We start from the raw sequence: 20907 nt of genomic DNA on the forward strand, positions 1-20907 counted from the left end.
CTCTCTCAGAAATAAATTTTTTAAAAACATTAAAAAATTTTTTTTATAATTTATTTTTGAGAGACAGAGGGAGGGAGGGGGAGAGAGAATGGGGGAGGGGCAGAGAGAGAGAGATGAGGATCTGAAGCAGGCTCTGAGCTGATAGCACCGAGCCCAATGCTGGACTCAAACTCATGAACCTCGAGATCATGACCTGAGCCGAAGTTGGGCCCTTAACCAACTGAGCCACCCAGGCGCCTCTACTAGACTGTTATCTTCCTTAACCTCTCTTTTAGGTTTTCCTTTTATCTCTGTGGTGTGGTCAAGGGATTCTCAGTTCTGTTTTCCAAACCCACAAAAGGCTTTATACCGTTTGCACAGAATCCAGTGTTTGTCCCATACACAGACTGCATTCACAGTAAAGCACAGTCTGGGGCAGCTTCTGTTTTGTTAGGTTTTTAGCTGGCAGCCTCTTTGCCCAGCCTGGTTCTGGCCTTCCTGGGTTAGCCTTGGTGACCTGTCTGTGCCACGTGGACTCAGGTCACAGCACTGCCATCCTTCGCTGGGCTTTGTCTCGAGCTGCAAGCCTCCCATCTGCTCAGGTTGGAGTTTTCTCTCCATTCCTGGTGAAGGGAGAGTTCCTCTTGTATGACTCAGACGATGCTTTCATGCTGCAAACATCTCACTTGCCATTCTTAGGTATTAGGAGTTGAGGAGGCGTAGATAGGTGCACTCACTCCTCTGGTTTGAGTGCAAGTCCCCAGGCAGGCTGACAGGGAGACCCGTCTCTCCTCCTCCACTGAGAGAGCTTCTCGAGGCGTCCATACTCAAGTGCGGTGTTTTCAGTCTTCAACCCTGTCACATTCCAAACGCTGAGAAGCCCTCATCTCCATCCCTAGGGTCTCCTGTGCCCAGAGTGCACTTTCAGTTCAGGTCCATTCTCAGGGAGGTCCGAAGTCAGGCCCCAGAATGGACAGACTCTTTGCAGACCCACTTGGTCCGGGTAACTGTTAAGATCTGAATTATTTCCCCCGGGTCTCACATAAAATTGGTTTGCTGGGAAGATACGGTCTCCTCCCCCATCACCTGTTCTCGCCCTTGAAGTATCTGTTGTTTGTACGTATTGTTGTTAGTGAAAAACAAAGATGTTGTTCAGGGAGCTCTATTTTGGATGGTAAGCTGCATTCCCACCACCCAGACTGACTCTCCCCTCCGTGAGCGCAGGAGTGCAGTTAGCTGACCGCGGTGACCATGCGGTAGGCAGGTGAACTCGAGGTTACAGAGGTCGCTTTCTACAGGTTTCTCTCTCTACGGCCGGCCCCTAGGCAAGCTGAATCAGAGCGGTACCTGCGGCTGCCTCACCCTGCACGGGACTGGGTTCCACCTGGCCATGGGCCTCTCTTCGTGGAAATGGGATCATTCTCAGTGCACACAGGGCTCCCGGGAAGAACAGAATGCTATTTCCGGTGGTTGAAGTTGCTTCTGTGTCACGTCCTGGTTCTAATTATGATTATAACCCTCAGAACGGAGGCCTCCGCGCCCGCACGTGGTGGGAAAGGACAGCTGCTTGCTTCAAAATCACAGGCCCATTTCCAACTTAGGTGTGCAAAAGAATCACCTGGAAGCTTTTTTTTAAAAAAAAAGATCCTTTGACTGCCATTCCAGAAATTGGTTCAGTGGACTGTGCCGGCAATCAGTTTTTCCTCCTTCATTCTATATAGAAACGTTTGTTTCTTGTTCGTGTTACAGGTTGGTCTCAGTGAGTCTTAGTCTCTGCTCCACAGGCCATCAGTCTGACATCCAGGCTGAAGGAGCAGCCCTGGCCAGGAGAGGCCAAAAAGCTGGACTTGAAACTGACACTTCTGGTGATGCTGGACCTCACCTTGAACAATGCTGCCTGACGTCGTTTTAAAAGGCCAGTGTGTAGCGTTAAACACTGTTCCTGGCAGAGGAATGCTTTTGTGGGACATCTAAGATCTCCAAAGATACACAGCCTTTATTCTGCTCATTTCCTAGGGGTACACGGTCTCCCTCATCATGTGATTATAGGCCATATTACACGAATAACTGACACCCGCTATAATGTAACTGTTTAACATCCTTTACTAATCAGATCACAGCTTCTATTTATTGAGCTCCTCTCCGTACCAGGCTCTCACTGAGCACCTCACATCGATAATCTCACTTCCTCCACAGTGACGCAGAAAGGATTCCGTGTGCCCTGGCCTGATGCCGCCAACGGCCCTGGATGATCTGGAAGGACTCTTGACCTTCAGGTAGGGGCTGAGCACGCCTGGGGGACCTTCTCTGAGGACCCCAAAACAAGCTTTAACGTAAAGTGATTAACTCGCTGATTTTCGAGGTGCTGCAAACATTTTCTCCCAGTTTGTCATTTATATTTTAACCTTGATGTTTTTCATTGTACAGAAAACTTCCAATATTTTTTGGTAATAAAATCAGTTTAATCTTTTCCCTTGTTACATCTTCCAGGTTTTGTGTTATGTTTAGAACAGAGCTCTCCACACCAGAGGTATAACACCACCCTGAATTTTCTTCAGTAATTTTTGTTAGTTTAATTTTTTCATTTCTTCCCTCTGGGACTAATTTTTGTGGAAACTGTGAGCTACAGATCTAACTTTGATATCTAACTTTTACTTTGATAGCCAGTGTCTTAAAAGTACTATTTAAAGAAATCCATCTTTTCCCCACTTCAAATAATCCTTTTATCCCACTAAATTCCTGTCTACCTGGGTCTCTCCTTCTGGACTCTGACTTTGCCTCCATCTGTCGGGCTGTCCGATCCCAAACTAGGTCACACGGACCACGCGTGGTCGCCTGAGAGTCCCTAGGACAATGCCACAGGACACGTGCCCTTCCCCTGCCACCGGCTCACCACCATTTGGAATTTGTTAGTATTCTCACATATTTACTCTTCCAAATGAACTTTAGGACTCATCAAAATTCCAAAAGTATCCAGTCACACTGGAATACACTGAATTTATGGGCTGGTTTGGAGAACCACAATCTTTAGAGGTGCGTGAGGTCTATCGTTTGTATCCGCCTACAGAATGAATGGACTTAGTAGCTCTCCAGCTGATTCGCTTGGATTTGAGAGGCTGCCCTTGCAGCGTCTCCAAATAACGACAATAGTGACTTCCTTTCCTTCACCTGCTCTGCTGTGGGGATTACGATGCCAGGACCCTGCTAAATAACAGCACGTCCTTGGCTAATTTCTGACCTTTATGGGAATGCTGGGGGTGTCTGACTCTTTCGAATGTCATGAACTGCTGGTTTCTGATACAGATTTTTACCCAGATTAGAAGTTTCTTTGTAGTCTTAACTTACTAAGATTTTTAATAAGGGACAGATTTTAAACTTTACCAAATATCGCTTCGGCATCTTCAGAGACTGCCAAAAACTTTGCTCTGTTAATCGAAGCTGAAGAAGGCTGCTGAGCAGGCCTACTGCCTCCTGATTCACTCTACGTATCCCTAGTCCCTGTGCCAGAATTCAGATACTTCCGTAGAAGAACATGCCATGGCTGAAGCTTCCTGGCCTGACTGTATGGGTGGGGCAGAAAGGGCAGAAAGCCTTCTCAAATTGCTCACACTCATGGGGGACTGGAGGCTTTTCTTTCCAGGGAAAGGAAATATGCCACACCAGATGCTCCCAGGGTGGGACTCCGGAGGAGAGTGGTGTACAGAGTACAGGAGCCAGAGAGGGGTCAGCGAGGATGGAGGACACCCCCACATCCCTGCCGCACATCAGCACACAGACCTGGCGCCCAGGCTCAGATGGGGCTTTCAGTACCTGAAGCGTCCTTGACCTCTAGCCATGACACGGTCTCTGGGGAGGCCTTCTTGCCTCACCACAGCCCCCAGCCGGGGCGTGCAGGCCAGGGAGCCTTCACGGTGGAGGCGTCACATAAAGTGGAAATTCCTCCTCCTCCTCCCCTCTGCTAACTCTGGGTCCCCATCCCCTCTTCCCAGCCATTACTCAGTTCCCGCTGGTCACATAGGGACATCCAGTCCCTACATAATCAGAGGACCCCCCCACAGCCAGCTCTCGCCTCCAGGGACCCTGGCACTGGGCCCCTACCCACTCAGCCTCCCCTACCTTTTCTGACCCTGCTTCTCCTCCATCCCATTTTGGGAGAAGGGTGGGTGCTGGAGCCTGTGCCCAACTGGGTGCCGCTCACAACCCAAAACAGAGGCTGGCACCGCCCACTCTGACCAAGGACCCTCCGGCCAAGATCTCACTAGCATCTGCCCTGTCTACCCAATGCCGGGCTTGGGGTTGCCACCGAACACAGAAGCAACGAGAAACAGAAAACGAGGGCAGAGCCCAGTCTGTCACAGTTCTGAGAGGCGGATCGGGACAGGATACCCTTCTGGTTTGTCCAACCCGACCTTACGTAAGAGGCAGTCTCCGTGGATGAACTTTCACTTCAGGCCACAAGAAGCGCTAGCCCAAGCGGAGGCGGAAGGTGGCAATCTCCATGGGCTCCAGGTAGACGTCAGTGCTGTTGGAGGGCGAGGCCAGAGGGTACAGTAACGTCAAGGAGGTTGGCTGCAGGAAAGCCACATCCAGGCCATGGAAAAGGCTCCCCAGGGCCACCTGTGGAGAGGAAACGGGGCACAGGGCTGTGCCGGGTGCTCACACATGACGAGACGCAGCTCTTTCTCTGTAGGACTTGCTCTACCTCTTTAAGAACCTCACCGGGGCCCGGCCCCTCCGGCAACATGGTGCCTACCTGCACGTGGGAGTTTGTGTTCAGGCCAGGGCTCACTCCGCTCAACCCCCAAGCCCGGCCACAGACCTCCGGGTAGGTGCCACTGCACCGAGTGGCGAGCTTGAGGACAGGGACCGTGTCAGGCCCGGTGTGGGATCGCCAGCGGCCAGCACGGGCCGTGGCACATGGAGGCACTTACCAGCACCCGCCTGAGCCGCGACGAGAGCTCTCAGAGTCGCAGCACAACAGCTTTGGGGTTTTATTTCTGACGTTTTCCACCGCGTCCGGCGGTGGCCCCTACTCACGGAGCACATGCCTCGTCCAGGACTTACCCTGGCCGGGCCTCGGTTGCTGAAAACACCCATCAATGGCTTCTCCCTTGCTCTCCAGCAAGCCCGGGGCGACCCGCTGCGCCCCTCACCGCGGTCTCCCCGAGCCCCCTGCTCCTGCCTGGGCCTGGGCCCCGCTCACCTTGCCTTGGCTCGTGGTGCAGTTGAAGCCCAAGTTCTTGGCCTCAAGGCCGCAGTCAAAACCCTTGCGGTGTAAGAGGAGTGCGGTTTCTGCCGAGGGCAAGGCATCGTCCTGGGTGACAGACACACGGAGGGCGGTGCTCACGGGCTGCGAGGCAGCACCGGGGCGGGGATGGGGACGGGGACGGGGACTGGAAGCCGGAGGAGTTTGGATGAGGAAAAGGCCAGAGTCCGGTCCTGGAGGCGCACAGGGGGGCAGCGCACTCACCTCGGCCTGCAGTGTCCGCAGGTTAAGCAGGTGGAAATCACAGGGCAGGGAGGAGGCCAGGGGATGAAATGAGCGCAGACCGCGGCCCGGGAGCTGCCTCTTGGCTACGGGCAGGGCGAGCACTGGGGTGTTCAGGTACGTGGAGGTCAGGTGGCTGAGGAGGGACGGGTAGCTGGTAGTGTGGCCATCCTGGACCTGCAAGATCAGCCGAGATATGGGTGAGGGGGCAGAGCTGGGGCGGGGGTGAGGGCGAGGGTAAAAGCACACCCGGGTCAGTCCCTTGGGAGAGAGCTTCCCCAAAGTGTCTGGAGCGCTCCAGGACCTTCCTGTGTGGCCACTTCCCATCTCCTCCTCTACCTTGTGGGGTGTCTGCTTCCACGACACTGTTGGGAGCACACACCCCGTGAGCACCTTCCATCTCCCAGCACAGACCCTCAGTGCGGGAGAAGGGGCCAGAGACGGACGGGTGCCCACCGCCGGTGGAGCGAGTACCCCGAGTGACCCTGCGGTTCCAAGTCCAGCCCCACATCCACAGCGCCAGCCCTGATCCTCAGGCCCGGGGCTCCCCCAGCTGTGCCGACCGGCGGGGGGGTGCCGCTTAGGTGGCTGCCCAGGATGCCCCACGCACAGGCCTAAGTGGACTTCCCCCAAGGCAGCCGCTTTTCTGTCGTCTGGGACCTCTGTCCCTAGTGCCACCTTCCTTCCAAACGCCCAGAATCTCTCGTTTCCGTCTTCCCTGACTTCCATCCCCACCTCGGCAATGTCCTCACCCCCACCCCCACCTCTCCCTCCCGTGGCTCAGGTCAAGCCACCGACACTTCCTGCCTGAAGAGCCTGTACACCATCAGCCGCCTCCAGTCTCCCTGAAGATCCACCCCATCCCTGCTGTTAGACGGACAGGCTGAGAGCAGAATCCGACAGTGACCCTCCCTGCTGAGGTCCCGCACTGGCCTCCCACAGAAAGTCCAGGACCCCCAGCCAGTCATTCTGGGCCCCAACCCATCCCTGACCCCAAGCTAGCCCAGCAATGGCCACTAGAACTTTCGGCAAAGATAGAAATAAGCTATACCTGTACTAATAGAGTAGCTACTAGCCCCTTGTGGCCACTGGGCACTTAAAGGTGGCCAGTATGATTGAAGAAATAAACTTGTTATTAATTTTAGTTCTTTTAAGTCTATTTTGATAGAGAGAGAATGTGAGTGGTAGAGGAGCAGAGAGAGAGGGGGAGAGAGATTCCCAGGCAGGCTCCATGCTGTCAGCGTGGGGCTCAACACGGGGCTCAGACTCATCAGTTTTGAGATCATGACCTGAACTGAAATGGAGGAGGACACGCAGGCGGCCCTGTATTTAGTGTCAATTAACTTAAATAACCACGTGTGGCTAGAAGCTACCAGGCTGGACTAGCAGCTGTGGTCTAGCTGAGTGAACTCACTGCTGTTCCCCATTCACGTGGTCTTTCCTGCCTTCTACCCTGTCACTAGGTTCTTGTGTTTTCAAAAAAACTTTTTTAGGGGCGCCTGGGTGGCTTCGTCGGTTAAGCGTCCGACTTCTGCTTAGGTCATGATCTCGCGGTTCGTGGGTTCGAGCCCCGCGTCGGGCTCTGTGCTGACTGCCAGCTCAGAGCCTGAAGCCTGTTTCAGTCTGTGACTCCCTCTCTCTCTGACCCTCCCCTGCTCACGCTGTCTCTCTATCTCCTAGAAATAAATAAAAAAACATTAAAAAAAAAAACTTTTTTCAGAGACAGAGCATGAGTGGGGGAGGTACAGAGAGAGAGGGAGACACAGAATCCGAAGCAGGCTCCAGGCTCTGAGCTGTCAGCACAGAGCCCGACGCAGGGTTCGAACTCACAAACTGCAAAATCATGACCTGAGCTGAAGTCGGACGCTTAAGCGCCTGAGCCACCCAGGGGCCCTGGTTCTTGCGTTTAGATCAGACCCCCATTCATCACAGCTGTGCCTGGCCAACATGTCCCCCGGAAGTTGTCCTCGATCCCCTTGGCTCACAATGTTCCCCAACTCCTGCACACCAGCCGACCTACTTGTACGTTATTCTTACACACGTAGCTGACCCCCCAGCCCTACTCCCGAGTGAAGTCCTGGAGAGCAGGGTCAGTGTCAGGGGCGTCTGTGTCCCCCTCAGGCCCTAAAGCACAGCAGGTGCTCAGTAGCTCCTTGGTAAGTAAGGACTGGGCCACAGACAGGGGGGACCGGCTGGCAGGCTGCATCCTCCACGGGCTCCGAGTCCAGCCACCACTTGCTAGTGCTAGTTCAACACCCATCGCTGGCCCTTACCTCTCGGTCACTGCTCCTGCTGCTGTGAAAGATCAAGCCCCTAAACATGTCTGCCAGTTTGGAGAAAAAGCCAGGCTGGTGGGGCAAAGAGAGCCGTGAGATGAACGGGGCTGGAGCGGACAGGGTTAGAGAGCATGGAGGCGGGAGGGGCACAGAGGAAGGCGACAGGGGGCTCAGGGGCACGGGCGACAGGGCGCTGTGGGAGAAGGGAGGTGCCAGGCTGCCGGAGATGGAGAAGCAGAGCGCCGGACCCCCCCCCCCCGCACCCCGGGAGAAGCACTACGCTCGCCGCCCCCTCGCCCGCCTCTAGCTCTGCTGCCCAAGCACCCCGCCCGACCTGGCTCCCCAGGAGAGAGGCCCAGAACTCACCTCGCTGCCCAGGGTTCGCCGCTCCAGCAGGAGGCGGAAATGGTTGCAGGTTCTTTTGTTGTCCTTGAGCCCCTGGCCCAGACCCCGGTTGTCGTCCTGCATCAGCCGACGGTCCAGGATCACCTCCAGTTGGCCTGCGGAAGTTCACTGTGAGCCCCAAGCAGATACTGGGCTTCTGGAAGAAGAATCCCGACCACAGGCCCCGAGGGAAAAGCCCGGGGAGCTATAGCCGCAAGCGGGGTCACTCAGGAGGGGAGGGGCTGTGGGGCCCGGAGCTGGAAGGGGGCCGAGGGAAGGGCCAGTATCACAGAAGAGGAAACCGAAGAGGCCGGAGGGGGCAAGCGGGCCCTGGCAGTTGACCACGCATGCTCAGGGCCCGAGGAGGGACACGGTCCCGAGTGCTCGGGCGGGGAGAGCTAGCCACACTGGCCATCCGAACAGAGGAAACCAGCGAGCACAGAACTGCCGTCAACAGCCAGCAGCGCCTGCTGCGGAGGCGCTGGTCCAGAGCTTGCTGGGACCAGAACCCACGCCCTCCCGCCCCCGTTCGAGGCTGGGCCAGACTCCAGCTCTGCCGCCTCGTCCGTCACAAGCAGAGTGCAGACAGCATGGGCAGATGGCAAATCAGACAGAAGCCCAATGAGGTGTCGTTTAGGGCTGCCCTGGGGAAAAGGGACGGCAGATGACCGCCTGTGCTTTCTTGGTAAAATATGCTTGGGGAAGGGCTCGCCGCAGAGCTGACATACGTTCGTCCCAGTGCCTGTTTTTCTAAGAGTCTCCTGAGAGTGTCCACTCAGATGGCCCTATCCATCTCCGCAGCCTGGTGTTCTGACTTCGTAGTTCCTACGTCTTTGTACCCTGAGCAGTCTTTTTTTTTTTTCTTCACATTTATTTATTTTTGGGAGACAGGATAAGACAGACTGTGAGTGGGGGAGGGGCAGAGAGAGGAGACACAGAATCCAAAACAGGTTCTAGGCTCTGAGCAAGCACTCAGCATAGAGCCTGAAGCAGGGCTCGAACCCATGAACCATGAGATCATGACCTGAGCCGAAGTCGGACGCTCAACTGACTGAGCCACCCAGGCGCCCCTTGAGCAACCTTTTTCAGAAAGACACCTGAAAGTCGTAAAACGGACCCGTGCGTATAAAACAATAATTTCTCAGCACGCTCTTTTCCAGAAGGGCAGAGAGAATCTCGTGGGGGTCAGCTAGCAGTCGACAGCATAGACAGAGCCGTGGCAGAGTCTGACAGCGGGGCGATCAGAGCCACCCTCCTTCCGCAGGGGGTTAGGCCTCTACTGCCCCGGCCACCAGCCCCAAGGAAAAGCCTCTCTGCTAAGCCCTGCACAAAGGCTCTGTCCCCAACACGAACGACCTGAAGGCCTCAGAGGCCACCAAAAGCAAACTGTTCACTTTACCCTGAGGATGCAGGAGCCAGCTCGGTGGGCCCAGCCCCAGGCCAGCACTCCTCATGCCCTTGTTTTCCTAAAGACGCCATTCTCTCTTTTAAAAGTAGTATACGTTTTTTTCCTTTGCTAACTATTTCATTACAGCATCGTATGCACTTTTCCAACTGACCCTATTCCCATCCCTGGGCAGGAGAGTTAACTGTTCAAACACCATGATGCTTTTTAAAGGGGTCCAACGGGGCTCCCACCCGCCCCTCCTGTCACCTCCAAGGCTGCCTCCGCTAGGGGCGAGGGTGGCAGCGGGGTTTGGCCCTCCTGCAATGCGAGTGTGTGACTGACGGGAGTTAACGGCTCGCTGGTAATGGTTCTGCAGGCACAGAAGGGGTGCTGACTGGGTAGGCGTGGGGCCTGCTGAGGGGAGAGGCCCAGGGCACAGATGGGCTTCCACCCCACCCACTCCCCTGTGCACCAGCTCCTGCGCCCCACTCACCATCGTGCAGGCTGGAGACGCCCAGGGCCTGTGCGGTGTGCAGGGTGAGGCGGTTCTGGGCGTCCTGGATGTAGGCCATGACCGGCATGGGGTAGAAGTTGGCCTGCAGGGGGAGCTTCTTCAGATAGCGCCGGGGCAGCACCTGGGAGGGCGAGGCTAGGAGGTCAAGGGCATCCAGGCACCATGTGGGCCCAAACTCCCCAGGTGATCCCTGATCACCCTCGCCTCTGATTCCTCCTCCTCTCTCGGGGCAGACCGCTCCCAGGGCCTGCTGCGTGCGCTCTCCGAGGCCCCAGAAGTCACCTGAAAGCCATTGAGGTCTGTGAAGAAGGCACCCCGGCTGTCAATGTCTGTGTGGATGCGCAGGGCCAGCTCCTTGTTGACGTAGTCCCGGATGTCCACCAGGGACGACATGTCCAGGGACAGCCCCTCCACCCCTGGACATAGAGACGAGGGGCGAGCATGGAGAGGCCGCACCCAGCCCCCCGGCGATGCCCTGCGTTTCTGGAGAACACTGTCTCCCAGAGAATTACAGTGAGCACCATTAAAAACAACACGTTTGTTGGGAACAGACGCGTGAGCAGTGAGCAGAAGGAAAGCAGGGCCCAGCTCGTGCAGCCCTCCCCTCCACTCCCCTCCCCTCCAACCTTCCTCACGGGCGGGGCTCACCTGGCAGGTTATAGAGCCGCACCGCCTGGCGGACGTGCTCGTAGTACGCAACCACCTCCGAGAAGAAAGGGCCTTCGGTGACACGCAGCACAGGGGGGTCCCTGGGGACGTAGGGCTGGGGAAAGAGCAGGCAGCCGCTGAAGCCGCAGAGCAGAGGCAAAGCCCGGAGGCACCGGCCCGGCACCGGCAGAGGCACCCGCTCCCGGCAGGCCCCGGCCGGAGACCCCTGGCTGCCACTCCTCGGCCACCCCGCCTCCCGGAGGCAGCCTGGCAAGCGAGGCCCCTGGCAGGCGGGGACCGTCCTGGAGGAAGGCCCGGGCCCCTCCTCCTCACCGCCTCAGTTCACACGGCTGCTCGTGCCCTCTGCTAGCGGGGCCTCCGGGGGCCGGGGGCCTGGGGGGTCTTCAGGGTACCTGGGCCTCCCCGTCAGGCAGGAAGAGGTAGGCTCCGCTCTTGTCTTTGGACGTGCGGGTGCCATAGATGAGGAACTCCATGTCCACCCGCTGCTCCCGCTCCTCGTCCACCCTTCGGATGCTCTGCCAAAAAACACAGCCCTGACCCCTGGCCCCACACCCGCATGTCAGGCCTGCCCCCTGGGAGGGCACGGACGAACTTCCCCCAGAAGCCAGCCCAGCTGCCCCTCACCGTCAGCCCGGAGCCAAGACGGCCCGCCCTAAGGCCCGCCGTCAGGTGACGCGCCACCGCCACGCGCACCCCCCCCCGCCTCCGGCACCCCGGCCCTGGCCCTTTACCTTGAGGAGCCCGGTAAGGCCTGAGAACCAGACCTGCATGTAGCGATTGCTGAGGGCGAAGTCGCTGGCGCCAGAGTCAATGACACGTAGAGGGAAGGCGTCCTGTCTGCTGACGGACAGCTGCCGGCCATGCAGGTAGACACGCACGGAGGAGGGCAGGGTGCGGTGCCCGTCCAGGCCCAGCTGCAGCTGCAGCACGCCAAGGCCAAGGGCGGGCAGGCGGATGGGCACGGACACCTGCCGGCACAGAAAGGGTGAGGGAGCACAGCCCACGGCACGGGCACTGGTTGCGGATGCGGGCCTGGGATTCTGCTCCTGGGGCTTTCGTACTGAGAAAGAGAGAGCCCTGCACAGGCTGGGGCCTCTGTCTCCTCCTCTGAAGGTGGAAGTGACATTACTTGCCTCCGGTCAGACTTCTAGGAGTCTCAAATGCTACTTGAGAAACTCTGAAATGGCGATTATGCATTAAACTATCAATAAACGCTTGATGAATGAAGAAATAACAGGGCACCCTGGCCGCCATTCTCACTATTATCACAGCTCACTTACCTTCACCTGCCTTTTGGGGACAGACCCAAATCCCAACTGGGCAACCCCTCTCCCCAAGTGCCTGTCCCCAACCGGGGGCGTAAGCAGGAGGGTGGGAGGCTGGTGTCACGGGCAGACGGAGGCCCCGGGGAGAGGCCAAGCATGAGCACAGAGGGCCCCCACCTCACCTGGTAGACATCAGGGACCACGTCAGTGGCAGAGCTCCAGTGCGCACCGATCTGCACGGCCAGGGGCTGACCCTCCTCAGAAAGGACACGCACGCGGGGCGAGCTGACCAGCAGGGACACCAGGCTGAACCGCTCCCGCTCCAGCGGGTTGAAGAGCACCACGTACCTGCAGGGAGAGGCAGGCGTACTCAGGCAGGCTCTTCCTGGGCAGCAGAGGCAGGAAGAAAGGCCAAGCCAAGAGGCACGCGGTATCTAGGCAGGTGAGGGGCGACACACTGTCAGGAGCCGGAGTGGCTTCGCCTCTGTCCCCGGCCTGGTCGGGCTCACCTGGGTGAGGAGTCCAGCTGGATTACTGTGCGCTCTGGGAGGGCATCGTGATTCAGCCGGGTGTCGTCCTAGAATTAAGCGGGTGGGAAGGGAAGACCCATCACGGGGCTCGGCTCGGCGCCTCGCCTCCTCTCCTGCCCACCCTGGATGTGGACCAGCAGCGGCCCTGGGCACAGATCTTTCACCCCAGGGCAGGGCAGGAAGAGAAGAGCGACACCCTCCCACCACTGCTCTTGCGTGGGCGCGCACCCTCCTGAGGGCGCCCCAAGCAGACCAAGGAGAGTGGGGGCGGGGGGGGGGGCTCACCATTTGGAGGAAGGGAGCCTCAGGCTGGAAGTGGTAGGTCTCCTTGTCCCCCAGCACCAGATAGTGCGCTGCGTTGATGATGACCTGCTTCAGGTTGACAAGGGAGCGCAGGAGCCTGGGGGACAGGGGGTGGGAGAGGGACTATGGAGGAGGTGGCCACAGACTGACTGTGCGCGTCACCGGCAGGCCTGCCCCCGACCGCCCGGCACAGCCTTTCTTTGGGACAGCGGGCAAGGGGGAGCCGATGGGGCGGAGGAGAGGCCACCACCTGACGCCATAGTCCGCCACGACCGCCTCCTTGGCGGTGCCGGTGATGGCGTCGTGGTGCTGGAAGAGGCCCAGGGTGCGCCGAGCTTCCGTCAGAAGGGCAAAGTTGGAGAGCGGGTACTGGCTAGCCAGTCCGGCGCGGCGGGCGTGAGCCACAGCCAGGCTGTACAGGATCTCCGCGCCCCTGCCCGGAGAGAGAGGTCAGCCTCCTGGCCACACGGCTCCCAGGCCGGCCCTGGCGCGGCAAGCCCCGAACGCTTCTTTCTACCACGTCTCTGCCTACCTTGCTCTCCAAGCCTTTCTAGGGCCTTCTGAGCCCATCCAGCCCCTCCTTAAACCCCACGGCCTTATTCTACTCCTTCTAGCCACGAAGGGTGGGGGGGTGAGTCTCACCGCAGGTGGGCCTCCAGGACCCGGTCCAAGCTCTTGTAGAAGGGCCGGGAAGTATAATAGCCCGTCCAATAATGGTCCTCGCGGTCAGCGTAGGAGAAGAAATCCCCGCTCAGCACGGGAAACCCCGGAGGCCGGGCCCCTGGCTCCACCCCAGTCCTCTTGTACAGAGCGTCAAAGTAGTCAGAGAGGGTGCCAAACTGGGCCTGTGGGGACCCCAGAAACTCGCTCCCATCAGTTCCAGAGTCTTCTGGGAATTGTCAACAACTCCCCAACCCCCGCACCAGGGGCAGGGATTCTGCTTACACACCCCACCCGCGATCCTACCCTTTCCCACCACACGCAGAAACCGGGGAGCCCAGGAAGGAATTCTCACACCAAAGGGAGACCCTGCCCAAGAGTCGGGAAGCCCCCAGGAAGGGCCAGGCTGCAGCAATGCGGCGGGGAGGGGCCCTCCCCGCTCAGCAACCCCCCTCCCGTCCCCTGCACCTGCACGTGGAGGTCAGGCTTGCTGTTGAGGAAGTCAAAGAGCCGCTGGTAGTTGAAGAACTGGGCGTCCCACTCCTGGGGCTTGTCGTACCGGAAGTCGTCCCCCAGCGGCACCAGCAGGACGTTGCTTCGGAACAGGCGGGACTTCTTCCGGTACTGGTCCAGGAGCAGCGCTGCCCTGCAGGCGGGAGGGCGTGGGCCCCACGCACAGTCTCGGCACAGGGGAAGGGAGCAGGGCGCCCCGCATCTTTCTACGCTCGACTTCAGCCCCCCCGGCTCCAGGGCCGTCCTTGGGACACCACACACAACAGCACGCCCCTGCCCCATGGTCCTTCACACGCAGCACAGACGTGCCGCACTCCCCTGTGCCTCCCTTCAGGCTCTACAAGCCCGGGCCCCCTCACCTCCACCCCACCCACTCCTGCATCACCGGCGGTTCTCCAGGGGCCCAGCAGTGGATGCAGGAATCTGGGTTGGGCCGACCCCCAAACAGAAGGCAGGACACACCCCTGGGCGGCCCGGAGTGCCGCATGCGTGTGCAGGGGCGCCCCTGGCAGGCCCACGGTCACACCAATGCTGACGTCAGCCACCACGCGGGGCTCCCATGCATGTGCTTCAGCAAGGGCCTCTCTACCATCCTGACCCTTTCCTATTCTCTTTCCTCAGGCTAAAGGTGGAACCTTTCATTTATATCTAATAAATCTTATCTGGTTAGATTCGACTCACGTAGCACACAACCTACTGAGATCTTTTGGGATCCTGGTCCTTTTTGGGGGGGGGGGGGCGAGGGAGTCTTCATTCTCACACCTCAGCTTCACTTCACCTGCTAGTTAGAGATACAGCACAGCTCTGAAGACCAAGAACCAGAGCCAGACTATACCGGCTCCGCATGTACTAGGCTGAGGGACCCAGGGCAAGTTACTTAAGCTCGCTAGGCCTCAGCTTTTCATAAAATGAGAATAACACCAGTAACTACCATCATAACGTTATGAAAATTAAAATGAACCAAATAGATTAGCATTTGTTGAATACTTAGAATAGCGCCTGAGAAGAGGCACCTGGGTAGCTCAGTTGGTTAAGCGTCTGACTTTGGCTCAGGTCATGATCCCATGGTCTGTGAGTTCAAGCTCCGCGTTGGGCTCTGTGCTGACAGCTCAGAGCCTGGAGCTGCTTCAGATTCTGTGTCTCCTTCTCTCTCTGCCCCTCCCCTGATCACGCTCTGTCTGTCTCTCAAAAATAAATTTAAAAATACTTTTTTTTAAAAACTGTAGACTAGCCCGTGGTACACAGTAGAAACTGCACATATATGTTTGTCACTTTCTTTTTCATCCAAGTTACTGGTAAAATCGGTAGAAAACCAGAACCTTGTAACGTATCGTTAAAGCCCTTTCTCTTTTTAGACCAACCTAGTCGTTGGCACGTTATGGGTGTTGTAGTTCAGCCAGCCACTAATCTACTTAACTGTGCTGATCGGCTTGTATTTTTCTACTTTGTTCTCAAGAGAAGACTCCTCAAATACCATTTCCCCCCTAATTTACCGACCACGTAAGCCTTTCGAAGGAGAAAATGAAGTTACTCTTGTGACTTGCTCTCTGCAAAGCTGGGCCAGCATCTGCTGGTCACAGCTGCTGCTTTAAGAAAAATCACCCCTTAACAACCCTGGATTCTTGCTTGGAATCAGCATTTAGATTTCTGGTTTCCAGAAACAAAAGACCACTTTCTTTCCCTTTCAGTCACATGCTTCGCCTCGTGGACATCATGGAAATCAGAGTGTTGTCTCGTGAAAACCAGTTCAACTTGTTATATTCTCAAGGCTAGCTGGTTCCAGGTCACCCATAATCTGCTCTTTCAGTGGGGGGAGGGGGGTGCTGCCTTCTGCCACAGAGACATCTTTAAGGGTCCCCAAGGACCCTGAGGGGGACAGGTGTGCTTTCTGTGATGCTGAGGGCTGTCGGACAGGACTGAATGTGCATGTGAAGGGGACCCAGGCCCACAAGCACTGGGGAGTCCTGGCCTACACTGAGCGAAGGCAGGATGCCTGCACGAAACAAAGGCCCATTAGGCCACGTGGTACAAGGAACTTTACCTAGAATTATTCACTTCTGAGTCAGTCAACGGGCTCTGGCAGTTTGACAAGATGCTGGCAAACATGTTCATTTGGGGAAATGAAACCATTCTGGAAGCACTGGTTCCTTAGAGCTGCCCCACTTTTCCAGGGAGGCTCAGTAAAGGAGCCGCCACCTTAGCGGCTGTGGACCTGAACTCACCACCTGAGCCCCTTCCCGCCCTCCCCCCGCATTTTACAGACATACAACCCGAAGCACCCCCATGCGGCAGAGCCCACACCGAGGCCAGGTCTCCTGGCTCCTCTGCGGGGATGGAAAACGGCCAGCCGAGGCTGGGAACAAATACCTCTCGGCCACGTTCGCCTCTGTGATCGCCCGGGGCGGCACCTTCCAGGGGCAGTTGATGCGCCCACCAGGCAAGCGTTTGAAATCAAACTGGCAGCAGATCTTGGGATCCGGGCCACAGGTGTGGGGCACATCGTAGCTGTAGAAGGGCATCATGTGGCAGAAGATGTCTGTGCTGGAATCCGGGTCTGCAGAAGACACACCGGGCAGTCGGCCACCAGCAGGCGGCCTCTGGGGCCAGGCACGGGGCACGGGATGCCAGGAGGCAGGGCAGCTGCTCCAGCCACATGCAGCTCTGACAGAGGGGAGGCCTGGGCCAGACTTCAGGCTGCAGAAGACGGGCAGGCTGAGGGTCACAGGACCCAGGGGGGGCTCTGGAGCCCACAGTTCCCGGGACACTCAGACCCGCAGTATAGACAGGGGGCCCTGCAGAGGCCAGAGATCAGCGTGACCCCAACGTAAGCTGAAGGAGGACAGCACTGCTGGCGGTCGGTGCAAGTGCTTGCCGGTCTGCTCTGAGGGACACGGGTCTCGTGCCTGCCCTTCGGCAGTGAGAGCCCCTCCTGCGGCCCCTCCCCCCTACCTGGTCTTACCCCAGGTCTGTCTCCACATGAACTCCAGGCTGTGGGTGGAAGCAAAGTGCTTCTTGATGGCATAGTGCACTCTCTGGATCAGCATGCTGGTCAGGTTGGCACGGCGCAGCAGGTAGGGAATGGTGGGGCTGTATCCGAAGGGGTCCACGGCCCAGCCAGAGCGCGGCGTTGCCCCTGAGAGGGCACGGGAGCCAGAGGTGCCGAGGCGTTCAGGGCCGGGGACCCGGCTCCCTTCCTGCCGTCACACCCAGCCCGTGCTGCTGGGATCAGCCGAGAGAGGAACCACCCCCGTGCCCGTCCCCGTTCTTCCCTGGGCCCCGCTGCGAGGGCGATCTCTCCTTCCCGAGCCCAGACTCACCGAGGTTTTTCTCCAGCCACTGGTGCCCCTCAATGAGCTGGTCGATCAGTGCAAAGTAATGGGAGTTGGCCTCATCTGGCATCACCCAGCCTCCTGTCACGATCTCCAGCTGCCCGTTTCCCACCAGCCTGGAGTGAAGGACACACTCAGCTTCGGGCAGCGAAGCTCTGCCCAGTCCCGCCAACCAGAAGATGTGAGACCTGGGCACAAGGGCCTCGCTGAGCCCGCTCACCCACACGCGGGGCCCTCAGGACAAACATGCGGCCTCCTCTGCCTCCGTACAGCCTCCATGCCATCCTGGCCCTGCCTCTCCCGGACCGGGCCCCACGCTCCCTCTTCACTTGTGCACACAGCTCTAACTGATGACCCAGAAGCCAGCACGCCAATCCCTGCCTTCTCATTCTCGGCCCCTTCCCCAGCCCCCTGGCCCGCTCCCCCCTGCCTCTCCCTGCCTTCCTGGCACCCACAGCATGGCTCTCAGCTGCTCCGGCCCTTGGCCCAGGACCCGGCGGCCAGCCCTCCCATGCCTCCCTGGTGGGCACTGGCCTTCGGACGGCTGCTTTCTTTTGGGCGTTGATGTTGTCCCACCACTTGGCGAAGAAGGAGACTTCGGCCCAGAGGAAGCGCCGCCGGGGGTCCTCCTGCAGCTTGGACACCATGCTGTTGAGGATGTGCTGCGTCTGCTCGGTGTAGTACTTGTCAAAGGTCTTGATCCAGCCTAGGGCGCCGACACAGGGGCCCCTGAGGACGCCAGCCATCTCCTCTGCCCCTCCCTCACCACTGCCACCAGAAAGCCGTCCGCACAGCCCGGGCCCCGGGGCTCCGCCGGTTCCTCACCTGGGTCGTTGTGAGAGTGCGGCACCACGAACACCAGCAAGTCTTCGGCGTCCCAGTCGTGCGGGCTGTAGGAGATGTCGAAGCCTTGCTTCCACACGCCGCCATCCACGTTGTCAAACGGCAGCTCCTCCGATATGCTCAGCATCTGCCAGGCCAGAGAGCAGCTCAGCGCCCATCCACAGCCACCAGCGGCGGCCCCGCCGGCTCTGCCCCCTACCTGCAGCTCTGGCTTCTGGCCCCGGCCCCCCAGAGCAAACTGGCAGTCTTGAGGGGAGACGGAGAAGAAGCTGGGCCGGGGCTCAGGTGGCACCACCCAGGAGCCATTGGCCGTGTAGTAGGGCACCATGGGGGGTGGGCCCTCTGCATTGGCCGTCAGCTCCAGCACCGAGTCCTTGATGTGGCTGATGATCTCGTGGTTCTCCTCCAACAGCTGCTCCAGCTGCTCGATGCGGTTCTGCAGCACAGAAATCTGGCTCTGCCAAAAAACCAGAAAGGAATCACCCAGGGCTCCTATGCCACAGGGAAGATCTCCGCAGGCGGCCCACCACCCAAGGCCTGACTGTGATCCTTCCCTCCCCAACTGCAGGCAGAACCATGAGCCTACGGGGCTGGGTGGCTCCGGTCTGTAAGGAAAGATGTACGCATCACTACAGACAGCTGCGATCCACTTGGGTTGGGAGCACCCTCACTCCCTGGCTCATGGACAGCAAAGATTTCATCTCGCACGCCTCTTCTCACCAACCGGTGTGGCCCGTCAGGAGCCCTGTGCTGATAAGGACTGCATCCGGGCTTACTGGGAATGACTGCTGCAATCCATTAGCAATGTCTGCCAAGAATTCAGGAGGACGCACCGGCAGTTTGGCAGTTCATCTTTACCCTTCCTTCTTTCTTTTTTTGCCATCACTGTTTTTTATCTTTGGGTTTCTAGAAAATTTGCCTTTTGGGAAGACACGTTCCTGTCCTGGGCTGACCCGGACTCCCAGCCTGAGCTCAGAAGACTTGCACATGCAGAGATTAGCAACCAGGCATGACTCACCCGGGGGAAGTTCCCACCATTCTGGTGCCGGGTGGGATCATGCTGCACTCGGTCCAGCATGAGGTAGAGCGAGAAGACGGCCACGCAGAAGATAGCAGCCCCACACACTGTCACCTGCTTTTTCAGCTTCATCCTGGCCTCCACATACACCTGGCAGGAGGAACACCACCACAGGCAGCTCCAGCAGGCAAAAATCCCTTTGCTGGTCTTTCCACCGAACGCCCTAGCGAGGGCCTGAGCGTTCCTCTCAAGGAACACCTATGTGCCTGACTCCAAAAAAAAAAAAGCAAGTTTCTAAGCACCAAATCCCAACACTGGCTGTGGATCCGGACCCAGCCTGGATGCTACTCTCTTGGCTGAGACACAGAAAGCACAAGTATGTGAAGCTGGTCCTGCCTGGTCCTGGCAGGAGCTCTACTCCGAGGGTGCGAGGATGCTCTCTCCCAGGCTCATGCCATAAAAAACACCACCAGATAACTTCCCAGCTCTGACTGCAGAGTTCACCACACCACCTCCCGATTATAACCAGCCTTCTGCAGCGCTCGCCTACAGGAAAGATACAGCCAATCAAAGGAGGTGAGTGTCCAGGTTCCTTGGCCACGTGCTTCTAGTTTCCGAGGAACAAACTGGCATCTAGTTAGATTCAAAGAAACGGACAGGAAAGCCTTTCTCTCTGCCCTCTTGGATCAGACTGACCCTCACCAGAAAGAGTGCCCCTGACAGCACCTCTATCATGAAGAAAAACAGAATGAGCTAAAAAGCAGCAGCAGTGGCTTGTATTTCTAGCATAAAGCGGCCCCGCATCTTCTCCCGACCAGCTGATTCCTGCAGTGGGTAACTTTCAGCCTTTGCTTACGGAGCACTCTGGGGACCCCTCGGGAAGCCAGAAGTGCCGAAGGTGCCCCGGCCAGGGGGAGACTGAGCACCGCGGGGCTCAGTCGGAGGACCAGTGCCCGCCCCCACCGCCCGCGGACTCCCCCCCACCGCCCCACTTGCCTGCTGGGCGGAGGGAGGCTTCTAGCTGCTGGGCCGAGCGTGGGCGGAACCGCCGCCCGGGAGACTCGCTTCTGCCCTGGGGCCGCGAAGCTCCGTAGCCTCGGCGCCGTTTGCCCTACTTAGCGCGATCTGATTCCGCACAGAAGCCTCCGGGCAATATTTTTAGCCCTTGGAGGCTGGGTCTAGGCCAAAGTGGGTGGAGCTGCGGGAGAGAGTTGGGTCACAGGGTGGGTAGGCACCTGCCGCCCGGTCTTCGGCTGCCCGCCGGCCCGCCAGCCCAGCCCCCTCCTGGCCTTCCTGGCCGCGGCCCTCGCAGACCCTCCCAGCCCCGGGACCGCGACGACAACGGCCGGGTGCGGGAGCCCGGGCCGCCTCGGATCCCAAGCGCCGCTCGCGCTCCTGCCTCCCACCCCGGCCACGGCCCTGGGTCAGACGGAACCCCCCGCACCCCCCGCACCGCCGTGGGTCCGCCCGGCCCGTTACCGTCCGCGGCCGGCCTCCGCGTCCCGCCCGCCGCGCTGCGCCCCTCGCATCCCCGGGGACCACGGCCCGCGCGGAGGCAGCGACGCAGGCAAAGGCGGGCGTCCGCCCAGCCGTCGCCGCCGCCGGCTCGACGCGCCGCAGCCGCGCTCCCGCGGGGCCGGGGCCGCCAGCGCGCTCCGCGGCGCCCTCCCCACGCCCGCCCCCTCGCCTCCCGCTCCCGCCTCCCGCCGGCCAGCGCGCGGGGCGGGGACACTGCGCCCGCCCCCCCCC

General features: G+C 58.8%; 1 protein-coding gene across 2 annotated transcripts; it reads right to left on the reverse strand.

Moving 5' to 3' along the window:
• Positions 1–1615: 1615 nt before the first annotated feature.
• On the reverse strand, positions 1616–20793 carry MAN2A2 (mannosidase alpha class 2A member 2). 2 transcript variants are annotated; one of them, XM_039257487.1, is made up of 25 exons: positions 20638–20793; positions 20155–20356; positions 19159–19308; positions 18340–18597; positions 18123–18267; positions 17832–18003; positions 17286–17413; positions 16928–17101; positions 16336–16522; positions 13924–14101; positions 13438–13640; positions 13046–13228; positions 12778–12892; positions 12472–12539; positions 12145–12310; positions 11429–11665; positions 11090–11212; positions 10677–10791; positions 10311–10444; positions 10008–10149; positions 8110–8243; positions 7741–7815; positions 5450–5644; positions 5183–5293; positions 1616–4596 (listed from the first exon to the last, which is right to left on the reverse strand). In XM_039257487.1, exons 3-25 carry the CDS (start codon positions 19288–19290, stop codon positions 4444–4446), a joined length of 3528 nt encoding a protein of 1175 aa, XP_039113418.1. In that variant the 5' UTR covers positions 19291–19308; positions 20155–20356; positions 20638–20793; the 3' UTR covers positions 1616–4443. The 2 variants fall into 2 exon arrangements, with proteins under 2 accessions (XP_039113418.1, XP_039113425.1); XM_039257494.1 differs by lacking the exon at positions 7741–7815.
• Positions 20794–20907: the final 114 nt, after the last annotated feature.

This window comes from Hyaena hyaena, unplaced genomic scaffold (genome assembly GCF_003009895.1).
Source record: "Hyaena hyaena isolate Hyena2069 unplaced genomic scaffold, ASM300989v1 scaffold_13, whole genome shotgun sequence".
Classification (NCBI taxonomy): domain Eukaryota; kingdom Metazoa; phylum Chordata; class Mammalia; order Carnivora; family Hyaenidae; genus Hyaena; species Hyaena hyaena.